Source organism: Amblyomma maculatum, chromosome 1, assembly GCF_055883805.1.
Source record: "Amblyomma maculatum isolate TAMU_Amacu chromosome 1, ASM5588380v1, whole genome shotgun sequence".
Classification (NCBI taxonomy): Eukaryota; Metazoa; Arthropoda; class Arachnida; order Ixodida; family Ixodidae; genus Amblyomma; species Amblyomma maculatum.
The window spans coordinates 48,213,194-48,233,896 of NC_139344.1; the positions used below are offsets into that span (position 1 = coordinate 48,213,194).

At 43.9% G+C, this 20,703-nt stretch overlaps 1 protein-coding gene across 2 annotated transcripts; it reads right to left on the reverse strand.

Moving 5' to 3' along the window:
• Positions 1 to 4,314: 4,314 nt before the first annotated feature.
• Positions 4,315 to 6,223, reverse strand: LOC146202307 (uncharacterized). Of its 2 annotated transcripts, none has more exons than XM_084584371.1 (2): positions 6,212 to 6,223; positions 4,315 to 4,824 (listed from the first exon to the last, which is right to left on the reverse strand). In XM_084584371.1, exons 1-2 carry the CDS (start codon positions 6,221 to 6,223, stop codon positions 4,315 to 4,317), a joined length of 522 nt encoding a protein of 173 aa, XP_084440497.1. The 2 variants fall into 2 exon arrangements, with proteins under 2 accessions (XP_084440497.1, XP_084440504.1); XM_084584378.1 differs by having other exon boundaries at positions 4,315 to 4,760; positions 6,178 to 6,223.
• Positions 6,224 to 20,703: the final 14,480 nt, after the last annotated feature.

A 20,703-nucleotide genomic window follows, 5' to 3' on the forward strand; every position in this document is an offset into this window, starting at 1 on the left:
TAATTAACTAGTTTTTAAATCACTCTAGATGCTGTTGAACCACAAACTTTTAAGGCCGATAAAAAAAGATGAACAAAAACAATTCTCCTTAAAGGGAAGCTGCATCGGTTTTAGATTTCGATGAGTTTCGAGCGGTTGAATGATTATAGCTTGCACTTAAAGCATGCGAAATATCTTGGCGGTAGCACTTGAAACAAGGGCGCAATCAGCGATTAACACCGCGACGGCTATCAGGCTTCACTGCACTGCACAGCGGCGCATGATGACGTCATTGACGGTACCGGTACGCTTTCTGAATAGACACACTTGGTTTGAAGAAATAAAAACAAGGCTGCCGAAAACAAAGCCCTAGAAATGTCGATTAACACCGCCAGAAAATGCGCAGCAGGACGTGGGCGAAGGCAACGCACATCAGAAATGGTACCGTCCGTGACGTCATCACCGAACTTCGCAGAACTTTTGTGCTGTGAGAAGAAGCTCGAGGTTTAATTGTCGATTACGCCATCAGTTTAAATGCTAGAGCAAAAACACCTTACATGCATTACCTACGGTCTATGTAGATTTGAATCCTTGAATATCGCGAAATTCTCGAAAAGTGATGCAGCTGCTCTTTAAGTGGCATAATTCTGAAAGCTTTATTCTCATCGCGAAAAAAGGAGACACATCTACGGGATAAGCACGTGACTCCAGCTCACTGTGCTTGCGGATTGACGACTGCTGTGACGCTTCCTTGGGCCCTAAGGGCATGACGATTCGGCAAAATCAGAAACTGGGCCTCGTTATAGGTACAAATTCTTCTATGGTGGCTACGTGCTATTAGGTGCATTGCAGAGGACAGTATTACCAGTGCTGTATAGGGGGTAGGAACAATACACCAATGAAATAATGACAAATATAAAAATAATAAAATTTGTTTTTATGGCACCAGGGGGAACATATATTCATACATGTTATATCTATGCACACGATCCCATGATCCAAAACTACTGCATGCTGCTGTGCTGCCAGATGTGTGATGTGCGATGAATTTCTGTAATTTTACTTCATAATTCATTATTTGAATGCCAAACCAAAGGACATACGTTGGTCAAACGGGCCGCTGTTTAAATGATAGGATCCGTGAGTAAAAGAACAATTTAGAGCGGAAAAGGGACGAACTCTTGTTAACCATTGCCAGGACTGCAAGTGGGAACAGTGCTTCCAAAAGACGGAAGTTACAGGCCGAAACCGAGACCAAACAGCAAGAGAACTTATTGCTGCAGTAAACATAGCAGATGGTAAAGAAACATGCATGCATAAGCAGCACTTCCCTAATACTTCATGCAAAGGGAATAGCTTTTTTGGAAGGGAGAGGATGACATTTTATGTCACGCGACGAAACTGGTTGTCCACTAAAGACATGCCTCATGAATAATACCTCAGTTGTCAGTTTAGCACAATGCGTATTTGTCTTTCTACCTGTCCCTGTTTCTAGCGCTGTTTCAACATAATGGCCACAATCAGTTTTTACCCTAAGTACCAGCGATGATGTGAGGATACCTCACTTCGAACGCAACGACTGAGAGAAGCCTTGGATAAATATTACATGTGGTGATGCAACTGATAAATTAAGAAAACAGTATTAAATGTAACCAAGCAGTGGACCTTGAGGATGTTCAGAGATATAAATAGTGTTTCACTATAAGAGTATAAAAAGCTTATTGTTATTACAACGAGCGCTCTTTTTAGAATTAATATGGGCAGTAGATGCATTTTATGTACACACCCGAGATCAAAGAGGAGAGAACACGCGCTTAGGCCGCACGGTGCCCCAACTTTTTCTGACGGTGAAGCGCTTATTTCTGATATATGCCTACGTTACCTACTTTCCTAAATTTAATTGCGTTCTTGCCCAAGTTTTTTTTTTTTTTTTTTTTTTTTTTGTCAGGCACATCGTTTTATGCAAAAAAAAAATTGTAGCGATTCGCGTGGTCTCTCCAATTGTGATTACGTGTGTACATTCCCACACAGCCACACAGTAGTTTATGTGAGAGTGAACAAATGCGTAATTAAGACTCAAGCGCATCGTGTATACCTCTTTGCCAATCTATGCCTCCACACTGGCAGAAGTGAGCTGAAATAGGAATTACATTTGCTGTATTTGTTCGCAAAGTTTCTCACGGTATAAGGGCGCAGAGTGACTGTTCAGCGGTCGTGCGCATGGTTACCAACAAGATGGCGGTAACCACGCGGTAACCAAAAGGAAGTTCTGAGACCTATCTCCTGAGAAGAAAATGGGCCATATTAAATTATATATGTTTCTCGGAGTTAATATCAATTCATTAAACGCCGGTTCCTTGGAGTCGCATCGTTTTCTTTGAAACATTTCGTGTACATAAACCTAGTTTCTTTTTATGAGAAATAAGCATTTGTCAGCGTCACACAAGTTAGGCTAGATCCAGTGGAATCTGTACATCAGGCGATACATATGAACTCTCTCATAGCATGAGTTGCTTTGGGACGTTAAACCCTGCAAACCAAAACCACATGAACTGGCAGCCTCAGTATTCCAGGTAGTGACTCCTATCACATCACAGTATATCACGAAATTTGTACATACACAACTGGCTGACAGCTGACATACACGGATGAGCACTACCTTCAACTCAGTCTGTTTCTGTCGTTGCTTTGTCTGGATCAGACTTTGCGTGCCCGTGACACAAAGTGAACACGAACTATAGTCTCACACCTCACCACTGTGGAGTCCTACCTCGGTGTTAAAAAATTATAACTTGTTAGCAGAACCAAATATCCGCACAGATCAAAACGGCGTAAGCTAAGACTGCGCAAATCGGGCATCAAATGATGTCCGAAAAAAGGAAAAGGAAAGGTCGGAAAAAATAACATGTTCTCTCAGAGATTCTATTTTCCTCGTTGTATTTGTCGGAATTTTCGTGTGAATGAGGTTTAATAAATGAGCAGCTGTCATGTCAGAGCTTGCGCCGCAGATTGCTCGCTGAAAAGGAAAGGTACGCCCGAGTTCAGACCCTTTTTAGATCTGTCGTTCATCTGTAAGCCCGGGTGAACAACTAACTGTTCCAGCTATATTTTCTGCGAACAACACAGCGTCAAGCACCGCAATATGCTTGACGCTGAGTGCACACGCTGCGCATCTACAGCTTAGCGCTCCCTGAAAGAAAACGCTGTGTAGGCGGCATTCTGTGTAGAGAAGGGGCTTTTGAAACCACATCTTCTCTTCCAACCTGAAAATGTCAAAAAAAAAAAAAAAAGGTGATAAGCGGGTTGGTTCTAAAGATTGATACTCGAACCTGCGGGGTCGCGAGAAATGAGACAATTTTGTTTTTGTTTTTTGTTTTTTTCAGAAAAGAGGATATTTATTTACATCTGTTATACACAAGCAGTCTTCTGTAAATTTTCACACTGCTGAATATTCGTGGTCGCGGACGGAGCGCTTACGCGCAGCACGCCGAATTTCTGCTCCCGAGCTGGAAATAAAGAGAAAACTTTTGTGTTATTCTCTGGTTTCTGCGCAGGAATTGAAGTTTTTGTTTTCAGATTTTGAAGGGATGAAATGTTTTATGTTGCTTTCTTTTAATATATAACTAAGTATAACGAAGATTGCAGCTTAAGAGGATCCAAAGATATATGCGAAGAGCGATGCCACCTTGTATCTGAACAGCTATCACAATCTTTAGACTTCTGTTCAGATACAACGTGGCATCGCTCTTCGCATATATCTAGTGCCTATATCAATCTTTAGACTTTTTCACTCGAACTCTGAACAAACTTTGCATTCCTTCCTTGTAAATCCGCCGAAAGCGTTTTTTATTAGTTTCTTTAAGTAAGAACGAACTGATATACACGTAGAAGCAAAGCTGTTCACTGCTTATTACCAAATCATCAACTTAGTCATATTATTAACAAAGCAGTAGCATAGTCATATTTCGAGCAATTTATCTATGATGTCCTACCCCTCAGTTTTTGCGATGCTTACTCGGTAGTTGTCAAGTAACTGACATTTAAACAATCGGTGAAATAGTTCCTTTCTCTGGCCGCTTGAAAATATGAAAAATACAAGCTTCAACGATATGCCGGTAGAAACGATGGCTCATCATTAAACGAATGTGTTGTAGTATAGTTTAGATAGCACCATAGCAAGCATTGACCACAAAATGTATATAAATGAAGAGCGCTCTTGAGTCCTTCGTTTCAGCCTCTGCCAAACCGTTTCCTCCAATCTATGTTGTAAATTAACGATATTAGGTGGGGGAGCAAACTGTGATATTGATACTGTACCTCATATCTGCACGGCACTCATCCCTTGACGACGTATTTCACGCCTCCTCCGTATCCGAGGCCACCCCCATAGCCCAGTCCGGCACCGTATCCGAGGCCTCCGCCATACCCGAGACCTCCGCCGTAACCGAGGCCTCCGCCGTAGCCGAGTCCTCCGTAGCCGAGTCCTCCGCCGACTCCTCCAATGCCTGAGTGGGCCACGATGGCACCGCCGCCGTGGACCTTGTTCACGTGATGCACGGTGCGGACGAGGAAGGCGGGTCCGGCAACAGCCTTGGAGAAGCCTGGACCTCCGCTGATGAGAGCTACGCTGCTGCCGATGCCAACACCTCCGGCGCCAACACCGCCAAGCCCCACGCCGCCTCCGAAACCACCGAGCCCTCCACCGTAGCCGAGTCCTCCGTAGCCAAGACCACCGTAGCCAAGGCCTCCACCGTAGCCGACGCCTCCGCCGTAGCCAAGACCTCCGCCAGCGATTACGCCAGCCATGGTACCCATCGCCAGGGCGGAGCCAACAAGAAGGATAACCTGAGCAGTACAGATGCAGCGACAGGAGGGAGCGGTTACATAACCGATGTTATTTCGGATAGAGCTTTCGTTTCTTTGGAGGTAAATGCTATGTATTCAGCGGATTTGGGTTATGCAGTTATTTTACGTTAATACTCAATGGAAGAGCGTGATGAAGATAGTGTGAAAATGTCTTTGCTTGCTTTCTGCAACATTGCTTGCTTCTGCAACTTGCTTCTTGCTGCTGCTTGCTTGCTGCTTGCTTCTGCAACATTCTGCGTGAACCCTCGTGCTAATAAAGCCAAAAAATGTGGAAAGAATCATAAGAACCAATATGTCTCCTGTAAAAATAATGTAATTTATTCTATACCACTGAAATGCGGCCGGAAATATATAGGGCAGACCGGCAGATGCCTTAATGACAGGTTACGCGAACATAACAATGATGTCAGGAATGGTGTCAAAGGGCATCTTGCTTGCCACATTAATGAAAAAGAAATAGATGGAAAAACCAAGAAATGTCCCAGTTGTTATCCCGATTTTAAAAGGTCGGACGTCATTGATTGCCACAAAGATCAGCTTACAAGGGAAATCATAGAGGCGTTCAATATTTCATTGCAAAAAGATATGTGCATCAGTGCTGCCTCAGTGTTTTTATCTGACAAAGAAATGCAATACCTGTCCGCTAATCTGTGAACGTGTTTGACGATAACGCTGTTTGATTGCTTCCTATATTTTAACGCTTTTATGTCTCCCCCTCTTCTTTGTCAAGAAAGTGCTTATATTGCCTGGTCTTGCAATAAAAATTCAGTTGTAAGTTGGCTCCCGTCCTGTGTGTCTCGCTGTGTTCTTGTCTTTTTAGCGCTATGCACCAATCGAACCATCACCAACTCGCCCACGCTTCCACTCTTGCAACATTAGCTACGTTTACTTGTTTCCGTTATGCCTTCTGGTACTTCTCTAATTCTCTATTTTAAATACCAAGACCTGCTTTTCCGCTTCTTTACAGTGTTGTAAAGAGGCGTAACAGAAAGGCAAAGAGGGGAGAATGTTGTAGGAAATAAACAGTTCAATTTGATATTTGCCATATTCGTGCATATAGCCAAAGGTTCTCACTGATTAGAGCTCAAAAAGAGGAGAGGAATTAACATTAACAAAAACCGATCCACTTTCCGAGTTCGTTTTGCCCAAGGGGTAATCATGAAATGCTTATAATATGAGAGCACTTGATAAATACATTATAGAAAGAAGGGGCATGCTCGTTTCGATTACTTCATAAGCGTTGTAAGAGAAGTCGCTTATACTAAGGCTTCCTCCGTGTGCTCTGGTAACCACTAGCGCACCCTGCATCCACTGACTTTCGCACTGACGGACACAGAACATTGGAAAGAGATGAGACAAGCCATACCAGGGAGTTCATTGTGCGGCTGTTCGGGGAGGCAGTCCGAAGAAGCTGTGTCGTGGATGCGGGTGCCGCCCGCTTTTATACTGGCCACCACTCCCGGGTTTCTAGCTCTTGTTACGCGCACAGTGACGGGTCTGCTAACAAGGTCAGCACTCTCTTTCCCATCGCGTTTGTTTAATTTCTTACTGAAAGCGAAACTAGAGTCTGCCCTTTCTCTCACGTAACGCAGAGGAACCACGTACGCGTCTCGCTGGGAGGGGTGGCCGATTGTGGGAAGATATCGTAACTGGAGCTGCCAAAGCGTGTAACCTCTCGTGCTCGAAATGACGAACTTTACCGGCGCCGCTTGTACCTGTTGGTGCTTTGCATCCGGGTCTGATTGTACGCATTCAGAATTATTCTAGTGCGGCTCTGAGATGCTATCTGAAAAGCGGAACTGCTTCCTCGGCGGACGCGCAGTGGGAGTTCGGCCGGGAAGCTTTCGGCACATGCTTTGTCGTTCTGTGTGACGTCGTTGCCTTCTTCCCAATTTTATTCTTTGCGCGCTGGGCGACAACCCCTCCCCCTCCTTAACCCCTCCCCTCCGTGGCATTTCGACGGTAAACAATTCCTGCTCGCTGCGCGTTTTTCTTTCTCCGACGGGCGAGTCCAGAAAGAAGTTCCCGAGCAGTCTGGTTTGCAACACGGCCACGAGTCGACCGAAAAGGGGAGTTAGTCCGGAACGAAGCCGTTGCGTCCGTGCTGTGATTCTTGTCGCGACGTTACATGGCCGCAGAAATTAATGGCTGCAGCCGCATTTGGGCAAAAAGCCGTTTGCCCAGAAGTGTTTCGGCAGTGCGAGTCTCCGAAGAACGGAGAAATCGCGAAAAGGTTTCCTCAAACGTTTTCTTGCCGCCACGAAGTTTAAAATCAACAAATATAACAAAACAACAATACATCGAATTATGCAGCCCAACCAACGATTATAACCGCACAGAACATGTTGCGATAATACGAAATTGTTTTACCAAATATATATTACGAGCGTTAGCCCACTCCTACTTCATCCGTAGCCGTCCCCTAAGAACCAGTGTGCGCTGCCGTACTGGCTTCATGGTTAGGGCGCTCGACTGGCGCTCCTATACTGTACGAAGTCAGTGCATATTAAAGAGCGCGAGGTGTTCAAAATATCCGGAGCCCTTGACTACAACATCTCTCGCAGACGATACTACTTTAGGACGTTGAATCTCGCGTACCAAATACTTAAGAAGCTGCGCACAAAAGCCCACAATGCTGACAAAAAGCTTGCGTTATAAAAAAAGCCATCGCGAGGGGCTGTACCTTCGCGTGAGTCTAACCGAATGAGTCGTCAGAAGTGACATTGAAAGTAGTGCAGTTTTTATGCGATTTGCTATAACGCGATGCAGCTGAAGAAAATCATTGTTTGTAGAGTAATATAACCGGTCAGTAACACGACGAAGGCGTTAAATAATTTTGATGTAACCGCCGACCGCGAACCAACTGACTGCCATAAAGTGAATCCTGGGATTATAGCTTACGTCGACACACCATCCTTTCACGCTAACCAGCTCTTGAAAAAAAAATATTCACACAAAGCTAACGCATGAAAAACAACGCGAAACACAGAACGAAAAGGATCGAAACGACAGACAGCGCCGAAAGTAAAACTAACCGTATTTCATGCAATGTCGCAATAAATCTGAATGGACAAAAAAAAAAAAAAAAAACAGAGCGAAACAGCATCTCACGTAAGAGTATACATCAGCAAAGGCTATTTCGTTCTTGGATAAGCGAACGGAGATTACACGACGCCAGTTCGCCTCTTCCCCTTGAGCAGTGAACGGTTCGTTAAGTTCTCGTTTTTGCTGGTTCCTGTATGTCCGGAGCCTTTCGCATTTTTTAAACTTTGCAGTGCAGTCGTAAGCTTTCACATGAGTGGATAACGTGCGCCCTGTGACCCCTTCGACCACATTACCATGCTTCCTTATTCTGTCACTCAAGTAGCGTCCTGTCTGACCGGCGTATGTCGAAGCGCTTGATGGCAGAATTTCACACACCACATTGCCTCAGCAGTCAACATAACGTGTCTCACGCATTTCCTTTTTTTTCTTTTTTTTTTTGCTTGCGACGATTTCGTTCTTTTATTTTTCTTCACTTTTCCGCTCACTTCTCTGCACATTTGCACAATCTCTTTTCATAAGCGGAAGTGACAAGACGCTTGCCCCAGCTTCTCACGGCCTTCTACAATCGGGAACTATAACCATCAATGAGTGGCATTGCTGCTGCCTTGGTCGAACTTTCCTCAAGACGTTTAGAGACGTCTGTTCGATGTAGCTCTCTCCAGAACTGGACGCTACTGATGAGGCGGTGCTCGAATATCCAGCTTCGCCTATCGCTGCTTGCGCCTCGACACCTTCCCGCGGGTAGTGGCACCATCATTTCGGGGCATTTCTTACATTGAGTGATCTTGCACTGATAATACTGTGGATAACTTTTTTGCTTACCATCGATAGTGACTAAACTCTCGATAATATCGGTAGTAAAATTGATAGTTTTGCATAAGGCGAAACTTTGGTCCCAGGCTAAACGCTTTGCTAGCCGGAGACGTCCGAAGCTCTTGTCAAGAGCTAGTAATGAGTTAGCCGAGTCCGCAATCTTCCTCATCCACCAGAGCCCACCATGCACTGCGAAACATAACCTCACCCTAGTGACAGCGAAACACCATGACGCTGAGAGAAATTTCGACAGCGATACTTCTGCGTTTATCTACGCCCATTTACGAAAGAAAATTGGAGCATTTTTGCTTGCGGAAATAATGGTTTGCTTTATGGATTGCTGCGTCTTACGGTGCAGCACAAATGACTGTGTACTTTGAAGAACACCAAGCAAAATAAATTAACAAAGTTTCATTCAGTGAACCTTTGTTCATTTTGCTTGGTAATCTTCAAAAATTCCATTTTCATGCCTTTTTTCTACCATTGTACGAGTAAACGTAATTAATCTCATTTGCTTTCATATTGTTTGTTGTGGTGAAACTCGCCTGCAAGTACAGGAATCTATTTAAGAGAGGGCAGCAAGTGATAACGTAGTAGAGGTGCGCATTACAAAGAAAAGAACGCGGGAGTGAGTAAGCATTTAGTCCATTGTGCAAATGCTGACACTTGCTTCCACGCGGCAAGTGTTTCATGTAACCGACATTCTTAAGACCATATTTGCGTGAGCACAGCTACGTGTATTTTGAATTTCATGTTGAACCTTGGCTTGAACGTCTCAGACGAGGGGACAGTTAGGTGGCAGAAGGTTTGTAGGGAAACCCACGGCTCTTCGCTGATCTCAAGATTACATCCCCTCTGTATCAGGGGTAGCGCAGGCCGTTCTCACACTGCAGTCCTTGAGCAGCTAAAAAAAAAAAAAAAACTTTTCTTGCTTTACTGTTCCCATTGACCTCTAAATTGCTGAGCAATGCAGTAAGATAGCATAGCTGAAGAAATGATATCAAGTCCACACGGAACATTTGTTATCTGTTTAAATAAAAAGTGTAGTATATTTTCTCCTTCACTGCAAAGGAACTCTGATTCATTGGTCAAACTTTATCACCCCTGCCATAAAACGGCCTATCATTCAGATACTACCAATTTCGAAATCTGGCATTCGTTAATCTATCACATTCATCTGGAGCATCGTCCGCACGAGTGCAGTCAGTCTTTATTGAGGTAGCGGACTTAAATTCACTCCTCCCCTAAGATCACCTCGTAGAGTGCTTACGCGCACCAAGCGCCCGCTGCCCAGGGGGCACACTGCTGTTAAATGCACTGCTCTTGACTGGAATTGGGACACTGCCGCCGCTTGCCCTTTTTCAGAGGGACAGAAAAAAGCAGCGGCAAACATACATACATACATACATACATACATACATACATACATACATACATACATACATACATACATACATACATACATACATACATACATACATACATACATACATACATACATACATACATACATACATACATACATACATACATACATACATACATACATACATGCATGCATACATACATACATACATACATACATACATACATACATACATACATACATACATACATACATACATACATACATACATACATACATACATACATACATACATACATACATACATACATACATACATACATACATACATACATACATACATACATACATACATACATACATACATACATACGTTATTTTTCCACGAAGGGGTCTTTATCTGTATTCCCAAAGTGGTCCCTGCAGCTTTTCATAAGCCCCTCCCCCCCCCCCCCAAACATTTAGAGTGTACAAATTATATCGCCCACTGATGATTTCGTCTACTGATGGCCGCAAATACTTAAGCAATGCAAGATGAGGAGGTACCGGATAATAAGAGACAGGCTTGCAACTTGTCGCACGAAGCAATGACTGCAAAACAAACTTCCTAGTCCGAGCGCGTGGGAAGAAAAAGAAATAAACTGCCGGGTCTGCTGACGCCCTGAAACGTGACGCGAAGTCCTTCCCATGCATACGCTCTCCTGCTCACACGGACATTTCCCCTGTCCGGTACTATCTGTCGTAACAGACTGCAGCGCTGCGCTAGTTCGGTTATCGCAAGTGCACTGCGCAACAACTGTTTGCAGCCTCGATATCTCGCCGTGCATAGTCTGTACAGCGTTTGATATCCTATGCGCCATTCTTCCTTTAACTAACTAAGCGCAACTTTACACTTTTCTTCCGCAGACGCTTATGAGGAGGATACCCGGTTCTTCTAGGTCCAGGATTATGGGACACCTTTTAAATGTGAGGCAACTGTGGTATACTGTAAGATGCTGTTATGCACGTATTGACGGGAATTTTCTTCTAAGCTTAAAGTGAGTGGTGAAATTTCTGTGCTCTGAGAGAGTTATTCAAACCGCCAAAGAATACCAATGGGTTGCGTTTTTTGAAAATAGTTGCGAGGCATGCAGCTGTACAATATCCTGAGATGCTGCTTATGAACATATTAATACATATATGGCGGAAACCTCTGATACTTAGAGTAATTTTGATTCTGAGATGTTTCCTGTCCTCACAACGGGTAATTAGATTTTCCGTAGAAAACGAAAGGGATGCATTTCAAATAATAACTGTAAGACACTTTTAAGACAATACCGATAAAGATTGCTAAGCTTCCGATGCGCAAGAACATTTACTTCTAAAGTTTGTCCTACGCTCCCAAAAATCAAATCAGATTGCCACAGAAAAGCAATAAGGCGAGTTTTTAAAATTTATAGAAACCAAATTTGAGTTCGACGCTGCTGAACCTAATATTGAGCGAAAGCATTAGCTTCGGGTGACCGAGCGATCTTCTTCCTCTCTTTTTCTGCTTCCTCAGCCGACATATAAAGCCGCTCTTTAACCAACCCATATGAACATGCCGTAGTGGCCTTAGGGGTAACGTGAATTCCAGTGTCCTAGCAGGCTGATTCTGACATAAACGACCCATGTGAAACGAGAGACCCAAGTTGTCAGCTCCTGCCAACTGAGCCGCGGCTCCGACCGCGCCACGCCGACCATTTGAGTTGAAAGCCCACCTCTCGCTTTTGTGTCACGTGGGTAAGACGTCCAAAAGTAACCAGGCTGCGTGTTCCGCTTCTCAATCGGATGGCAGAGAATTCGTACCACTTCTGAAGCTGTAAATCTGCGCAAAGTAAAGGCGAGCTCCTGTCCTCACTTCTCAGCAAGTTGTGATACTCTGGGAATGCGTGCTGGCTTTACAATACAAGCGAGAAGCAAAACATACAGCCTGGTTACTTTTGGCAAAGATGGTACGTGGCTACCACCGCGCCACGCTGAAGGCTCGAAACCTAGATTAGTATTGCTTTTGCAATAAATATAGATGCCTCTCCGAAGGAAGATCAGAGGATATACAGATCATTATCATGATGTCATACAATACGCGAAAAAAAAAATAAGAAACGTTCAAAACGCTTTCCCAGAAAATGTCCAGAAATATCTGCGTTTGGATGCATGGCTAGCCCAAACATGACATTAAGCTGGATTTGTAATACAGTTACAACGCGTTAGCGTTAAAACCCTTAACGACGGCGCCCAAGTTCAGCGAAAAGCCGAACGTCCGCGCTCTCGCCGGTCTCAGCGAAAAATCAGCAGCATGCCTCTGGTGAATATTTTGTGGCAGGTGACATGGCTGGGCACTGAATTGTTAGCGGGTTTTGTGACGTCACGAGACCGCATGACATGGCCGCGTTGGTAGGAGCTGCTAACTCGGGCAGCGCTTCCGAGATGAGAACGGAACCCAACAGGACGTCTGAATCCCGAGGTAGACAAGCTACCCGCAGGCTAGGCAGGCACATTCGTATGGCGCGATTAAAGCGAGCCTTCTGCATATGTCGGTTGGCCTTTCACATGATGGGCCAGATTATGACTATGCTAATAAGAATGCTTGAGATACTGGAGGCACAAGTTAAGGGGGTACTAGTGAAGCGAGTGGCAAGGTGTATGTACGTGCAACATCATTCGCAAGAGGAGCCGCATGCAGGAGTCATTAACGATTTCGCGTCACACCCTTCAAGGAGGAGCTCAACTGTGCCTCCAATTTTTGAACAGCTTTGCTTATTTAAAAATGCTGCTTGAGCATGACCACAGGAACTCTTTAAGTTGCATTAATTATGTCACCTTCGAATAATACATTTCTTTTCTTTTTTTTGCGGTTGTAGTGCGAGCGAGGCCCTACGCTTTTACGTTTGGCTTAATTTCTTTTTTTTTTCCCGGTTGTAGTGCAAGCGAGGCCCTACACTTTAACGCTTTGCTTAATTCCTCACCATTACCTTATATTTTACACAGTTCAGAGAAAGAGCTCATCTGAGGAGCAGCAAAGTTCACGAGCTCAACACTGAAAGAAAACTCAGTCGATAAAGTGCGCCGAATAAGGCTGGGAAGCGCCGAATAAGGCTGCATGTTACAAGGTCATCTCAGCTAGTTTTTTTTTTTTTCCTTTACTAGGCCTAAGTTATTGGGATGAGAACCGGCGTCAGTGACAAGTGGTTGTGAAAGCTTGAAGAAAACGAATGATTACTTGAGTGCACGAAACAGAGCAGAAAGCAGAAATGAAACGACACGGATGAAAAAACATGACCACCACCATAAAATTAAAGCACAGCAAAGCGTTATACTTTCGAAAGAAGCCTAATCAAATGTGGCTGTGACCCTGTCCACAAACCTCACTGGTACCTATCTTCATCGACACTGTCCTGGCAATGCGTGTTCTAACCATTTCTTTAGCTACTGCAAGCGAACATCGTTTACGCAGAATTATATGAGCAGACGCGGTTGTCCTCTATGTATGTCTACAATGCCTCAAGCACACTGCAACCATGCAGGGTGCTGAATACAGGGTGTGTTCCGTCGCCTTAGCCCTTGTTGCCAGAACAGATGTTATCCCCACGTGATTGTGTATCAAGCAGGCATGTACACGTCCGGAGACTTCAACCATAAAAAAAGGAAGGCACTCGTTCGACCTATAACTGGTCTGCCAAGTGCCTAATGTGTAACTTTCTTTTCTTTTAAGTATGTGAGGCCCTATCGTATGGTAATATTCAACTGTGTTCTGCAAAATTTTGTTATTTTCAGCCAATAACGCACCATTGTTTTTATTGTAATTGAACATATCGTAACTTTTTATTGCGTGAAGACACGTTTGGGAGGCTGTAATTAATGAAAATAATTATTTCACGCCGCGTGAGATGCGACCTTGTTCAATCTGACCTCGTATTTCATCCTTTTTTAGACATTTCATTATACCATTAGCGTAATTTGGGACATATTTGTATATATAATTATTTTCAATTAAGCAGCATTTGTGCTGATATCTCAAACTATTCACGTTTTTGTCGAATTTGTAGGCTCTCTTATATTTTTCGCACGCTCATAACAAGTCTGGTATGTGCACATGTTATTTTTTTCTAGCATTGGAATCGGTTTCTTCCAACCATGCATTGGTTCTTCAATGTTTTTCTTGAAACAGGAATGCTGTAACGAAAACCGTTTTGTGAAATAATTACACACGAACTGACTACAAGTAGCTCAGGACGTATACATAGCTTTTCTTCCGTCCGATTTGTTTCCTCATATGAACTGCGAAACATGTACAGGTAATGAATTTAGCTAAAAACTTTCCCAATCGGCATTAAAGGAGATCTCATGCGTACTTAACGCCTTCAAGCAGAGCTCGCATTTCGTACCCAACATTTTTTTTTTTTGCCTATATCGTCAATGTTAGCATGAAAAACGTCATTTAGGCTGGCAGGACTAAAGTTCAGTCGCTATTTTTTTACAGACGTGCCCAAAGTTTCGTACACAGTGTTACAATGGTTGAAATTATATCATCGGAACGCGATGATATATCCGATCGAAGGATTGGTCGACCACCAAATTATTTTTCTAAGGTACACATGACGCAAGACAAGCAAAATGAAGTTATACTCGTATTATTAAGGGTGACAAAATCTTTATGCAAATGCGTCGAAGGGCGGCCTGCATATCGAGTGGGTGATACCGAAAAGAGCACTGTTGAGACGAACCGTCCAGCATTGCCAAGAATTCACTTTCAGCCGTTACTTACGTAAAACTGACCGTAGTGAACCCTTGATATCAACACAACAATTTTGTTATATAGGAGTGATTACCGATTAGAGTATACCTAAGCTCAACCATACGGTTAGAAGGCAAAACTATACAGCCTTCACCGAAACTTCAAAGTTGAAGAAAAAAACGTTTTGATGCGAGGTTCGAATTCGGGACCACAGCCAATCGGCGTCAGTCCCTCTATCAGCTGAGGTGGTCATCCTGAAGGCTAGCAGAGCAGAAGGCATTACAAATGCGAATTGACCAAACGTTCGAATGCGAGAGTTTAAGGGAATCCTACAAGGTGACGCAAATTTGTAACGAGGGAATAATAACGCCACCGGAGCCTGTCGGCGGGCTTGTAACGTTACGCTTTTGCTATGATCCGGAGCCACGCACACGTTGCCCATGGAGAAAATCATAGCAACGCTATCAAATCCTGCGATGACATCTGCTTCATGGAAATTGTTTCGCACGAAGCAGAACCTCAAAGCTCACGACGCTCTCTCCGGCAGTATCACCGCATGCTCGTTCCCTTTTCGAACTTCCGCTCTGCTTCACTTCGACGCCGATGCACCCAGAAATAAACGCATGCGAGATATTATTAAAATCCGAATGGCTACATACTAGAACATCAAGTGTGGCAATATACTGCCACACTTGACGATTGTATATCGTCAAGCGAAGAAAGTCTGATACGAGTCCTTCAAGATTGGGAACGTGCCGGCATTATCTAGCCAGCTTTCAATTCAACCGCAGCCATAATAGCAGGCGAGACTTCTCCTTTCACACATTACTTTCTTAATCGCCAAAACGTGGTAGGGTGCAAAAGTGATTTATAGCAGCTTCACTCTGTTCGCACTGTCGCGTCGAAGAACCCATAAACGAGCGAGCGATTCATCTTGGCTATCTAAAACAGGGTCGAGTGTAGGCATTTTAACTCAACAGCAAATGCATACCTCAAATTAACTGCACTGTAAGGCACGGATGCAGGGCACAAAGATTACAACAGGAAAAAGTTTTCCGAACTTCGAAAGCAAAAGTTGAAACAGTGCGGGAAAGAAAGCATTGGATTATTACTCTGGTTACGCTTAACTTGTAGTGATGTCTCATTGGATTAATTTTGTGCACCAGCGAATGAATAGAATGAATCCAGGAACTAAATAGAAAAAATACTGCTACATCAGCCTTCGTTACGTTTAACAGTTTGGAGAAATTTAAGCCGTTGTTTGTCGAGCAGTACGCTTGTATAATGATGCAATCTTGTTGAACCGCCTCAGAGTGTCAACAAGAGCAGAACAGTGTTTCAGATACAATTTTTACTATGCGTTAAAAAACTGCGAACAGGCCGGCACCTCTAATTGCTATTTATTAAAAGAAACGTTGCCTCCATCCACGTCATTGACGAGTGCGAGCATACCGTCTAATTGATGCTAAGCATACTATTGCTCGCAGCTGGAGTTACCCCGCTGATCCCTTGTCTACTGTTTCTGTGTCGTACTAGAAACCGTGATTATGCAACGGGAGAGCTGCAAAGTAATGTGAAAGTGATATAGACAACTTGGTCTTCTCAACTGCCAACTGCTTCGAGGAGGGATCGAAGCTTATCATCCTGGCTTGGTTATATCGTGAAAAGTGCAAGGCTTCCTAAAACCCGGTTTATAGTGGCTTGCAGTCAAAGCAGTAGCTAACGCTGTTTTCCAAAACTAATTGTATGTTAAGATTGCGTGACCTCTTCTCGCGAGAAACCGGGCTTCTAATTGAACGTGAGGACGTATTGAGGCTTCCCAGCGTGACTATACCTGTGCAAGTGCAAAACTGAATAAAGGGATAGAGGAAGGCGTCAAGCCTGTGGCCAATACTTCGATAAAGGACCCTTCTTCCACTAAGTTACCTTCACAGCTATTTTCCGCTCGATTCAGCGATGAAGCTTTCCAGAAAAAACTCCTGCACTCTTCGTACCATTTAAAGCGCTGAATATAATGAGAACGTTCCCGGCATCCACATAACAGTCATCATCGTCGCATCCGGCCATGTGACCACTTCGCCAACCAATTGGCCAGACACAGCCGATGTGGTGCGCAGCGTATACTAATGACGTCATTATCAGGTAGGACACGGGGTTGCAAGAAGAGTTCTCCAAGTGTCTTAATGTCTATCACATGAAAACATCCTGGAATGACTGCATGGCGCTGCGTCCCGCACGTCTGTGCTCTGATAGCCAAAGCAAAAGCTTCAATCGGCGGCGTGGCCTATCAGTATCGTTGCCAGAGGACCGCGGATGAACCCGAAAATAGCTTTGCACTCTGAGAACTCCACGTATGCGGGAAGCCACGGCTACGTACTTGCGGCAGGTCGAACCGAGCACAAAAGCTCTCTCGACGCATACCACAAAGGCGCTGCAATGCCCAAGGTCGTGCAAACAGATTGTTCATACTATAAAGCATCTTGTAACCGCACCAAAGCACAATGGTCACACACTCAAGTTTGTCAGCATCCTTCAAAGGAAACGTGATAATCTTTCCAGAGCTCAGGGAGTTGGTCGTTATTAGTGTCGCCTGTTTTCGTATGCATCGCCTGTAGTGAATAGTGCACAACTATCGCTGTCACATTTTCGCCCAAATGAAGAGCGAAATGGCTTCAGTCGCTTTGTTATCGTTCCAATAATTTTAAGACAGCACAGGCAACTTCTCTTACTCATCCTGCACATTTCTCGTCCCCACTAGATCGTGCAGAGGCGCTATCAGGAATCCAAGACCATTCCCAACTAGCGCTGCTAATTCTCGAGGCCTTTACAGCACCTCAAAGGGAGAAGGCGCATTTTTTGCTGTAACTAATTGTATAAATAAATAAATGGATTTTTTTACAAGATGTTAACTCCCATGATATCTCCCGTGCACGCCAAAGGCAGCGAAGTTTTTGCACATAGTGTAGCTTTTTTTTTTTCTCGAAGGGTTCAAGTAGAGCAAGGATGGTACTTAAATTTGAATATCGTGTTTGTCGAAACAAACCAAAAAATTGTCCAAAACTTACATTTTCATAGCATGGTTACCCCATCTCACGCTATATAGGCCTATAAGCCGATGCGTCCAGAGTCCCGTACGCATTACGTTGCATCCGAAAAATTTAACGCTGCTCAGACCAATTAGGGATGTTCTGAAATCGAACAATCTCTAAGTATTCCTTCTCTGGAGAAAAAAAAACAAAAGAAAACAATACTTGTGGCTGTTACTTGCTTTTCAAGTGCTATGTGGTGGCAGTGCAAATGAACTAACGACTGTCCCCTTTTCTTGATTACGAAGAATCCTGCTATGTGGGCCATAAAACAGTGACTACAGAGCACCTTTGATCGACAGGCTTGTGGCACAGGAAAGATGCTCAAAGCCAACCTTCTTTACTGATTCACAGTTCGCACAAAAATTATGCACCCGTGAATTTGGCTATCAGCAATGGTACTCTTTGCCAATACTAGTAATACGCGTGCCTTTGTTCAAAAATCTATTACATGCATCACAAAATCGAAACTCTCGTGAAGTAAGTGCACTTTCAGTTCCTCATTTTTTCTCCTTGGCTTTCTAGAAGCCTTCAAGGATGCTTGCATGCATAGACACTTCTGTCGTTCCGGACTTGAAAAATATGTGCTGGTACGTACAGTTGTATCACAGTATAATCCCTGTACACTGTTAAAAAAAAAAAAAGCTTGGTTCTTATTTTGATCTTATTAGTTAACTTATATTTTCTGAACAGCATAAAAAGCGAGAAGCCTAAAAGGGCGCACCTTTAAATATTCTGCATATGAACGTCTCAATGTGTAGATATACTCTGACCATGCATTGACTGTGACTTGCAAGCAGTCAACAGTGAGGGCCAGCCGGCCATCTTGCTTTCGTAGAACATTCAAGAATCGATAAAAACGGAGCTATCAATCAAGTATACTCACTTCAGTGCAGCATATACGCGTAGAAGTTCACCTGGTATCATGTGAATGCAAAATCATTTTCAGAGCCCGTTGCACGCGTCAGGTAGCAGGTTCATCAAAAAACAGTATCTACCGGCACGTATTTGTGAGCACAAGTTCCGACAAACAAGATTCGGCACAGCGATGATGAGATGTTTATTTACACTTGCATACATCGGAGAGCGATGCCAGGTGACCCATGATGAACGACTCCGTGAAAGTTGATGACGATAGCGCAGCTGCTGTCAGTTTGCTCCGATCAGTTTGCTCCACCCGGACTCTGGCAAAAGGAACACAATGTCGAGATGCGATGTGAACAAAGGAAGGAAGATGTCGAAAAACACGCGTCGAAAGTTCTGCTCACTGACGTTCACACAGATTAACTGTTCATAAACGTTCTCCAAAGAATATAAAATGGTGACTTTTTGCTCGAGTTGCCGGTTCGCGACAGACTTTTAATACCTTTATGGCAAGGATATCCGTGCAGTGCTCACGTATTCATTTCCCTAGAAACCACAGTTTTTGTTTTGCTTTTTTTTTTTGTAAATACGCAGTTCAAGTGAGACACAAAATCAGCATGAGGAGATACTGCCCGATGTTTAATTGATTATCTAAAGAGCATGGCTCCTGTTTTCTCTTTTGGTTCAGCTAACATCAAATTAAACCTTACAGCAGGAAACATATACCATTAGTAATGCAGAAATTTGTGCTTGCTTTGGACTGTAGTAGGCTAGTTTTTGCAAAAAAAAAAAAGAAAAAAAAACAAGAAGCAACAAGCACAGTGAAAATTATGCCATCCTGTTTCCATTCTGGCTTGCTGTGCCTTGCTCATATTCAGTCAAGACCTATATGCTAGCCTGCGACTCGGCATTGATCTTACACACATACAATGGGGAACCACAGCTTTTTATTTGTGTTTTTAAGATTGGCGTTAAACACACTTCCCTTTCATAACAAAACTTTCAGCGCTCTCTAGCACTGATATACAACGTAAACTATCAACCTTTTGCTTAAGCAGTATTTATACGATCAATATATATTTCCCACGAGCCCGCCACGGTGGTGAAGCGGCTAGGGCGCTCGACTGCTTGCCCAAGAAAGAGGGTTTGAATTTTGGCCGCGGTGGCCACTTTTCGATGGAAGCGAAAAGCAAGGCGCTCCTGTGTTGTGCGATGTCAGTGCACGCTAAAGAACCCCGGGTGATCGACATTTTCGGAGCCCTCCACTATGGCGTGTTTCATAGCCGGAGTCACTCTGAGACGTTAAACCCCTTAAACCATAAAAATGTTGCGTCGAAAACCTGCCTCTGTGTTCAGGGAGCGGCCATAATGCGCCGGGCTGATTTCGACCAGGAGATATTCATTAGTGTGCGCTATAATCTCGGTGCACGGCGTTCTCGTATTTGAAATCCATCGTACTATAATCCAGTCTTTGCAGGATATGGAGTGAGCTAACGCAGTAGGTGGTAAAAGAGGTAACGATGGGCTTCTGCGCAGGTTATGTCATGACAAATTCCTCACAACCACTCTGGAAAAACAAGCACGACGTCAATGAACGCACCGCTTGCTCTAGTCTGTTCTAGTCTGTTTCCTTTCGTATGTGCGTTCCAGTGCAAGGTCAAATTACAGGGCGCAGCGCGTACACTGTACCCTGCAACTAAATCAGACCTCTGCGCGAAAGACATGACAATGAACTGAACAACATAATCGGAGCGAAAACATTATGCGTCGTGGTTACTAGAGAGGGCTGCGTGTTGATAATTTTCTGCCACAGAAAAAGAAAATGTAGTTTGCTTTATTTTGATGTGCTCATTGTCAGTATGATCACGTCGTTTCATCGGCTTATTCAATTAGTGCGATACGTGAGCAAACATCAAGTGTTCACGCCC